This window comes from Panicum virgatum, chromosome 8N, assembly GCF_016808335.1.
Source record: "Panicum virgatum strain AP13 chromosome 8N, P.virgatum_v5, whole genome shotgun sequence".
NCBI classification, from domain to species: Eukaryota; Viridiplantae; Streptophyta; class Magnoliopsida; order Poales; family Poaceae; genus Panicum; species Panicum virgatum.
The window spans coordinates 36,630,583-36,640,009 of NC_053152.1; the positions used below are offsets into that span (position 1 = coordinate 36,630,583).

Sequence of the window (9,427 nt, forward strand, 5' to 3'; positions counted from 1 at the left end):
CTGCTCCTGTGCTCCACCCTCCCTGCACCCTCGGCCCTTCAATTCAAGCAAGCCAGCAACTCAGCAAGGTAAAGGTAAGAGGAACACCCTAGATCCACATCCATCCACTTATCAGTGTAGTATTCAAGATTTCCTCCGTCCCGTCTGATCCCGTCGCTGCTGCCTGCCTGTTGCTTCCCCTCAACCCCCGCCGCCCGCCCCTGTTAATCGACGCTCGCGGCTCGCCGCCGGGCTCACGTCCTGCTCCTGCGACTGCGAGTCACGTCGCGTCCTCCCCGGCCCCCGCCCGACGTTCGGCGTCTGGCGAGGCGGCGACCTGCCCAAGCCCAACTCCGACCGACCACCAGCCCCCTACGGCTCCCAGCATGAAGGAGCCAGCCACCGGCGGCCTGCAGCCAGGTGCAGCCGGCGCCGCCGCAGCGGCCGACAGGACGGGCGGCGCCCCTTTTATAGCACAGCAGCATCCAGTGGCAGAGCCAGAAATTTGGCATACCCAGCCGCAAATTCCTGGCTCCGCCACTGCCTCTCGGCCAAACGGACTGGCCTCTGGGTACGTATTGTTCATCGTCGTCAGTTCGATCTGAAAAGCGCCCTGAATGTTCCATCCATTTAGTTTGCTGATGATGATGGCTCGTGATAACACAACAGGCGTACCCGGTGTCCAAGGTGCTCATGGAGAAGGCGTCGTCGAGGTTCGCGGCGGAGCACGGCATGAGCCTGGTGACCCTGTGCCCGTCCGTCACCGTCGGCGAGGCGCCCGACCGGCAGGTGTACACCACCGTCCCCGCCATCCTGTCCCTGCTGTCCGGCGATGAGGCGGAGCTCAAGGTGCTCAAGGGCATCGAGAGGGCCTCCGGGTCGGTGCCGCTGGTGCACGTGCGCGACGTCTGCCGCGCCGAGATCTTCGCCGCCGAGGCGGAGGCCGTCGCCAGGAGGCAGGGTTCACCTTACCGACAGTAAAGCGATTTTCGCCAACTAGCGGTATCGGTAAACCGGCGGTAAATCGCCGAAAACTGCTAGAAACCGCTCGAAATGACAATTCAAATTCAAAAAACCGGTAACCGTTGTTTACCGACCGGTAATCGATGTTTACCGACCGGTAACCGTCGTTTTTAACCGGTAAACACCGTATGACTTTGGAAAATTAAAAATTTTGGCAGCATTTCACCGTAATTTTGTAAATATCATTACTGATGGTATATATCAAACAATTATATAACATTTACACATACATAGAATAGAAGTTCATATCCATAAAAATAGAAATTCACATCCATAGTTCATATAGATCATCACAACAATAGTCCATGCAAATCATCACAACTATAGTCCTCACAAACCATCATCGTCAATATATATAATACATAGTAGTGGTTTCCGGTCCAAATGAACAAATGAAAATATATGTACATATTTGAAATATGAACACACATATATACATATAGCTAAAATGAACAAATTAACATCCAACTACCATGAACAAATGGATCCATATAGCTAATATGAACACATGTTTTTGAATATAGCTACACAACAAACATCTAAAAATCAATGTAAAATCAAGAAATACTCACAATGCAGTGGTTTCCGGTCCAAACGCGCCGATTTCCTCTCGGAAAACGCCGAATACCGCTCGGGATTAGAGGATACCGCTCGGGATTACTGGTCCGAAAGTTTTTTTTATTTTTTTGAGTGCCCAAACAGTCAAATATTTGAACATGTTCTATATTAGAATGATGTATGTCATCTCTACTTTCTTACCATATTTTTTCTTTTTTTATTTCAAATATTTTTGAAAATTTTAAATTCGGGCGAAATTTTTCGAAATTTACCGCCGGTATGGGTTGCCGCCTAGTAGCGGTATCGGTAAAAATCGGCGGTAACCGGCGGTTACCGATCGGTAAGGAAAACACTGGTTGGATCTGGCTGTTTGCAGCGGACTGCGGCAGTTGACATTGCTTGGCAATTGTCAGTGCGGCGTGGGACGACGTCGGAAGGCGGTGCTTGCGGCACCATCATCGTGGGACAGCTTGGCTTGCAGCGGACTGCGGCGGGCTGCTCAGCTTTGCTCGGCAACTCCGGTGTGGTACATCGTCGAAAGATGGTGCAAGCGACAACTTGGCTTGCTAGTATGGCGGCGGAGGCTGTTGCGTGGGTGGCGCAACGAGATGCGGTCGTTCGGCGGGCACGGTTTGGCTGTTTGATGGGGATCTTGAAACACGGGGCAACACCATTCATCATCCTGATGGCGACTTAAGGAACGGATCCGCGACATGGAGTACTGTGGCGGACGTGGCGAGGCCCCCACGTGCGGTGTCTTCTGCATGGCGACGAGAGCGAGGAGGAGGTCTAGCGGCGGGTGTGGCGAGGCCCCCGTGCGTTGTGTCTTCGCGGTGGTGAAGGCGAGACAGCCTGCGAGAGGTCCGGATTCGATGGTTTTCACTGATTCAGATGGTGTTTGCTGGGGCAGCGGCACTACGGCGGCAGGTCCTGCATAGCGGTGGCCTTCTCGGCGTGGTGCGGTTTGTTTTTCTTGACTTCTTATCGACGCGGGATCGTGTTTCGACGGCGACTTCCTAGGTAGGAGGAGGTTGGTTGTCGTGGCAACTTGGCTTACTCGGCCGCCGTGGCTCTGCACTTTTGAGTGTTCACCCGTGTTGATGCCCCAATCCGACCGGGTGAGAGTTGAGGTGTGGTGTTCCTCGGGAGATCGAGCTGTGGAGTTCCCCGTGCTGATGTCCCAATCCAACCGGGTGTTTTTTCTTTTTTCGTTTCTTTTCTTTTTTTTCTGCATATGGTCTCCCAGGACTGTAGTTTTGTATTTTTCTGCTATATTAATAGAAACTCGCACTGTCTTGTGCGGTTCGTTAAAAAAATACAAATGTCTATTCATCCGCCAATTCGAAAGTTTTTTATAAATATATCTTAGCAAAAAATAGAGGAGCCAATGTTGCCAATTACCACTTCTCTCTCGAAGTGTCATCCTAGAAAAACCCTGATGCAGCTGACAATGCTCAAAGAAACAAAGCTGAAAAGGGCACACACAGGAATTTGAGAATTTCTCCGCCTTTTTCTGAACCAAGGCCGTCCACAGTCCACAGAAAAAACATCCCCATTTCCCCAAATCACCCTTGACCCCCTGCAAAAACCGTGAATTCCCACTTCGGGCTCCTCTTCCTCCTCCGGTCCTAGCCCCCCACCCCAAACCCGGAGACCCACCCCGCCCGTCTCGGCTGGGCCTCGCGAGTCCGCCGTGGAAGGGCCCCCGGCGATGGGCTCCGGCGAGGAGGACACTGGCGGCGGCGGCGGCGGTGCGGTGCGGGGCGCGGTGCTGAAGGCGCTCGTGGTCGTCGGCGGCGTCCTGCTGCTCCGCCGCCTGCGCCGCTCCACCACCAGGTGGGACCACGCGCGCGCCGTCGCCGACGCGCTCTCCGGCGAGAAGGTGAGCCCACCGCGCGGCCCTCCATGGAGAATCGTTCGGTTCCCGGGGGACTCCGATGCGGCCGAACTGAGAATTCGTTCGGAAAAAATTCCGTCCTTTTTTCGCCCAATTTCGAATGGAGGAGATTGGAATGTTTGTGTCCTGATGCGTTTATTGGTTCGTGCTGGCACTTGACTGGTTCGCGTGTCTGTTGGTTCGGTGTGCAGTTCTCGAGGGAGCAGGCGAGGAAGGATCCTGACAACTACTTCAACTTGAGGTCGGACATGTGTGCTACACAGGCACTGCATTCTTTCTTCGCACACTAGTGTTTCCACTGTCCATTTGATCGGGGTTTTTGTCTTGGTTCTGGTACTATGGTGGTATCTATTTTAACTAATCGTAGCCTTGTTCTGGGAGGGAGGTATATGCACAAGCACAATGGCCGGTTCTTCCACGTAAAGGCCGTGTTGGTCATTGTAATTCACATTGTTGATAAGCCTAATTGTTGCTGGCCATGGATTTCTGGAGGTTTGTGATATTAGCTTTGGTGATGATGGATGACTGATTTTGACAAGTTGCTGGATACCACTAAGATGATTTGAAAATGCTATACTTGGTTAACACAGTTGGTCTGAACACTGCAAACTGTTTTGATTCGATCTTTTTAGTTTGTTGGGTACATAAATTTGTTTTGTTAATCTAGTGGTATCAGTTTAGTGATGTATCATTGATGGGTAATGGACCCGACGAACCTTTGATGGTTAATGGACCTGTTGTTTTGTACTCTTGTTGGATGGCTATTAGGATATACACGTGAAGATATGTCCTCTTGTACTAGCACCTTAGCAAGTTGTTTATTAAACTATATGTTCTTAAATGATCCGTATTTATTAAAAAGAGAGAAATGAAAGATAAACTTTTTTTGGTCTGAATTCATGGATTAGTGACTGAATGGTTACACTAACCTGTTATTGTTTTCTCCTAACTTCATCCTTGTAAATGTTTGCTCTTCCTGATCTTCTGTTGTTGCTTATTATCACTGATAATCATTATGGGATTAGTGAATATTTTGCTTGGATGTGAGTAAATGGTATAAGTGACTCTGCACTTATGACACAGAAAAACTGTGGTTTATCTGCACTTATGATGCAATTTTTTTATTACACAACCATTATCATGCATTATCATGTGGATTTTCAGTTGTTTGAAATGCTTTCAACTCTCCTTTTTCGGGTATGGGATAAGTTTGTTTTTAAGCATCCTGTGTAAACGATCAGTCTTCTTTTATTTTCAGAATGCTCACATGCCCTGCAACTGAGATGGTGGATGGTTCTAGAGTACTTTATTTTGAGCAAGTATGATCCTTATCTCTATACATTCTTCCTCATTACAGTGCCCATTTAGGTTATTTGAATTCCATGCTTTGCTTTCCAGGCATTTTGGAGAACTCCAGAAAAGCCTTTTAGACAAGTAAGTAACTCCAAAACTGTACTAATCGCTTATATATTTCTCCTTGCCCTTACCAATTCATATGTAAGGTATTATTTTCTATAATTCCTTAATTGTTCTTGCACAAACTTATATAATCTTATGCTAACCAATATAGTTTAAACAAGATGATATTATATTATCTGACATTGCACACGCATAAGAGTATTATGTGATCACCTGATCAAGAGTTTTGTTTTACCCATACACTATTTTGATGAACATTCAGTACACCTATATAACTGTTTATTGTTTCTTTTAAATCCTTTCTTCCAGATAAACCTAACTAGATTTAAACTTGCTTAGCCATTTTGCATGCTATATTCTTGCAATTATGTATTGCTTTTGTCTGGTAACTGTGGATGATCTGATGATGCCATTAGTTTGGAGTATTGAGAATATGGTTCCACTACTCTGCAAGAAGGTGTGCTTCAAATGCCTGTAGATAGGATAGTATTCAGATTAAATTTGAATCTGTGCTACTCTGTGTCCTTTCTAGATTTACAATGTCTTATGTGCTTACCATATGTACAAAATAATGATAATTGCTGCTCCCTCCAGAGATTCTACATGGTAAAGCCCTGTCCAAAGGAGATGAAATGTGATGTTGAGGTGAGCACAGAATTGACATACCTGTTTTAAATTATTGGGTGTATAGAATATATAACATACTTCCTCTGAGATCCTGCAATGTCGTGAAATTGATGTACTGAACAATTCATCCATAATAATAATTCCCATAGTTTACTAGCAGTATTCAGTTTTCCCTCCTCTTCCTTGACTTGGTAAAAAATGAGACAATCTGAGTAAATGGGATCTCCTATATTCAGCTACAAAGAGAGCCATCGCACATGATGTCACTTGAGTTCATTTCCACAGTTACACGTTCAAAACACAAGTGGTAAGGTAAACTTGATAGCCCAAAAAGCTTGGTTTCATACTTTCATGTAACCTGCCCATAGCAGGAAGCATAAAAGGGTCTAATTAAAGTCACACATTTTCTACAGTGTTTTTTTCATCTAAGAATAAATTTCTTTCTTGTTGTTGTTTAATAACCGTTAAGTGATTAAGTGAATCTAATAATGTTTAGCACCATTACTTTTTTTTTTGCGAGAATAGCACCATTAATTTTTTTTTTGCGAGGATAGCACCATTACTTTTATTATATGGCGTTAACAAAGGATCTAAAATTTTGGTTGTAGCAATGCCACTTTGATTCATACATGTCTCTGCTTCTAAAAATGCTGATTGAAGGATAATAGTTTAAATCAATTCTGCAGGCAAAGCTGACTAAATAACATCTTAAATTGTATTCAATGGACAGTTGAGTTCCTACGCAATTAGGGATGCTGAAGAATACAAGAATTTCTGTGACCGTCCAAAGGATCAGAGACCACAGCCAGAAGAAGTAATTGCGGTAAGTCATGTCTGTCTGAACACAATCTTACTTTTCAGAATGTATGGACTGCTGCTGTCTTAAACTCTTGATGAACAGCTGCAATTTAAAGGAAGGAGATATTATACAACAATTAGACAAGTACAATGTACTTACTGATCATTCTAACACAATCTTGTTTTCAGAATGTATGGACTGTTGTTGTCTTGAAACTTTTAATGGACAGCTTCAATTGAAAGAAAGGAAATATTATACAAAAAATTAGACAAGTCCAATATATTTGCCCGTCCCCCTGTGCATATTAATGTGGGTACAGGGAGTTAAGGACCAGATGGAACTGCCAATGAGTGAACAAATAAACCCACAGAAAATAGATATGCACTTCAGCACTTGTATTATCAAGGGGTGGGGTTCGGGGTCCCATCTGTTACCGGACTAAAGATGATATAGGGTAGTTCAATGGGTTTTCACTATGAGTGATATTTACAAGTCAGGATTTCACAATTTCTTATTTTTACAATTCATTCTCAGCCTTGGGTATTTTGGATATGGAAGTGTACCACTAGGATCAGGACCTAGTACCGCACGGAAAAAGCATTGACACCCTTCAAATGATGTGGTATAACCACTTAATTGTATTATATATTTTGAAGCTATGTATTTAACTGTAAACCATTACATAGTAGGTTGTGCATGTATATCTGTACTCACATCCACTATGTAACTCCATATGGAATCATGAATGGATCATTATAGCTTCGCATAGTTTATTCATATCTTAAACTGTATATAATTTGTGATGCTGATCTTTCTTTGCACAAAGTGCTGTTAATGCTATTAAGCCTAAATATAAGCTTACATACCGCCTAACATTTAAGTTTGCATCTGGTATTCAGGATATCGCAGAGCGTCTGACCACCATACACTTGTCACAATGTGGACGTGGAAAACGCTGCTTATACGAAGGATCCACCCCACCTGAAGGTTTTCCCAACAATTGGGTAAGCTACTTGCTCTCCTCTCACTCAGCATATTCAGTTCTGTTTCTGACAGAATAATTTGTAATTTAATAAATCAAAACCTGCCACTGGTAATCCTTTTTTGTAATTTTTCGCTTGTTCCCATCTCAACGCTGGTATTTTAGCAGAGTGGTGCATCATATTGTACATCGGATTTGTCCATCCACAAGAATGGTGAAGTACATATCTGGGACAAAGGTTTTAATGATGAAGGAAACCAGGTGATTTTTTTTTAATATGCTTCACACTAGTGTTCCAGTTGGCTTGCCAAGTTTGAGCAGAAGAATCTTTTTTCTCACAATGTACTCACTTACTCTCAGGTTTGGGGAACCAAAGCTGGCCCTTACGAGTTCAAGCCCGCTCCCAAATCCAAATATGATGACATGTTCTCGCCATTAAATTTCTCCGCTCCTTTGTCACTTGAGAAGAAACTGGATAAAGCATATGTAATTGATGACCAGTAGAGCCTGAACCCTAAATTTGTTTTGTAGGAAAGCAATAAGTGAATAGCATGTATGTATATATTGTAATGAGTTCTAATGCATTCTTTTTTGACCAACCATCCTGTGCGTATGCTGGCCCATGGTCAGTATGGCGAGGGATGTCATAGTTCAAGATGACCAAATGGCATTCTATCAGATGGCGTATCTTGCAACGCTCCAAAAGGATGTTCTAATCCTAATCGCATTACGTCAGATGCTGAGATGGTTTATTCTGACACTAGCATTATCATGAGTTATGATGTAGTAGGTGGAATTCTTTGGAACCCTAGCATGGTGGTTGGCAAAAACTCGCCTTGAAAGCGTTTGATGGACAGTAACTCAGCTATTACAAGCCAATGGCAATTTATCAGTGGTTAATTCTTTCTTGGAGACCATGCAATTTGGTTCTTTGAAGTCTGTCTTGTTGTCATACTGCATTCTTGTCTGGAGTTTAGCATTGTATTTAACATCCAGCGGGACTTGCAGTCACATGTGCTTGGCACCAAAGCTGTTCGTATCCCTACTACTCCTTTTGTTCCAAATTATAAGTCATTCCAAAAATTTTGGAGTCAAATTATCTCAAAGTTTGACCAAAATTATAGAGAGAAACACAAAAATTTATGACATTAAATAGGTATATTATGAAAATATAGCTAACAACGAATCTAATGATACTTAATTGGTATTATAAATATTATTATTTTTAGATCACTTTGTATTTTGTATTTTTGCGTTTTTGGAAGGGAATCTTCAATATTTGAAGTATTAAATATAGACTAATTATAAAACTAATTACAGATCTCGTCTGTAAACTACGAGACGAATCTAATCACGTCATAATTAGGCTCATTAGATTCGTCTCGCGATTTACAGTCCATTTGTGTAATGCAATTTATTTTTTTACTACATTTAGTACACCATGCAAGCGATTTACAAAAATTTTGCATTTTGCGTTTTGGATCTAAACAAGGCCTAAATGTCCCAAAATTAACAACTTGAATCAAACAAAAGGATCAAACTATGAACATACCATCTGGTTTGAGGCCCATACCGTTGGCACCTGTGGTATTCTGCTGTACAACCCTTCAAGGTCATGTTAACCTGCGCTGTATTATAGCAGCTAAATTGCATGTTAATCTGGATCGGAGTGGCCAGTTGACCCTTGGATCTACTGGAGCTCTGTGCGCCATGGTTATGGCGAGGTACTGCCTACTGGCTGGATGTTTGGATTTTATTGGACTGCGCATTGCAGAGGTTACTATAGGGGCCAAGATCAGGTCATGTGCCTCTAACTAGGAAGTGGTTGGTCATCATTTCCTTTTCTTTTCTTAAATGTACGGGTCCAAAATTATAATGAGCGCAGTGACAAATAGTGTAATGAGGCCGGAGCTGTCCAGTTCACAGATGAATGATGGAGATGTTGGGGACGTATACATCGTAGTTGAAGTCGACGTGAGGTCCTTTCTATCATTTTCTTGGTATAAAGAAAAGAACCCTTAATTAGTTTCACGACTCCAATAACTGGTCCAATAATTAAGGCAGTTTCTAATAATTACTAGTCATGTTTTTGTACGAATCAAGAAAAATGGCTAGGGTTTAGGGTATAACAAAAAATCCAGAT

General features: G+C 43.2%; 2 protein-coding genes across 3 annotated transcripts; both read left to right on the forward strand.

Moving 5' to 3' along the window:
- Nucleotides 1-528: 528 nt before the first annotated feature.
- Nucleotides 529-960, forward strand: LOC120685000 (putative anthocyanidin reductase). Its single transcript, XM_039966852.1, has 2 exons — nucleotides 529-550; nucleotides 649-960. The coding sequence occupies exon 2, from the start codon at nucleotides 673-675 to the stop codon at nucleotides 958-960; it is 288 nt and encodes a 95-aa protein (XP_039822786.1). The 5' UTR covers nucleotides 529-550; nucleotides 649-672.
- Nucleotides 961-3,125: 2,165 nt separating this feature from the next.
- LOC120685748 (chromophore lyase CRL, chloroplastic-like) lies at nucleotides 3,126-8,176 on the forward strand. Of its 2 annotated transcripts, none has more exons than XM_039967831.1 (9): nucleotides 3,126-3,442; nucleotides 3,649-3,698; nucleotides 4,716-4,776; nucleotides 4,856-4,891; nucleotides 5,471-5,521; nucleotides 6,234-6,326; nucleotides 7,202-7,306; nucleotides 7,450-7,545; nucleotides 7,645-8,176. In XM_039967831.1, exons 1-9 carry the CDS (start codon nucleotides 3,272-3,274, stop codon nucleotides 7,786-7,788), a joined length of 807 nt encoding a protein of 268 aa, XP_039823765.1. In that variant the 5' UTR covers nucleotides 3,126-3,271; the 3' UTR covers nucleotides 7,789-8,176. The 2 variants fall into 2 exon arrangements, with proteins under 2 accessions (XP_039823765.1, XP_039823766.1); XM_039967832.1 differs by having other exon boundaries at nucleotides 3,132-3,442; nucleotides 7,453-7,545.
- Nucleotides 8,177-9,427: the final 1,251 nt, after the last annotated feature.

Coding starts and splice junctions, on each gene's coding strand:
- LOC120685000 (XM_039966852.1), top strand. CDS start 673: ATGGAGAAGGCGTCGTCGAGGTTCGCGGCGGAGCACGGCATGAGCCTG.
- LOC120685748 (XM_039967831.1), top strand. CDS start 3,272: ATGGGCTCCGGCGAGGAGGACACTGGCGGCGGCGGCGGCGGTGCGGTG. Junction 3,443..3,648: donor ACGCGCTCTCCGGCGAGAAG/GTGAGCCCACCG, acceptor TTCGGTGTGCAG/TTCTCGAGGGAGCAGGCGAG. Junction 4,777..4,855: donor GAGTACTTTATTTTGAGCAA/GTATGATCCTTA, acceptor TTTGCTTTCCAG/GCATTTTGGAGAACTCCAGA.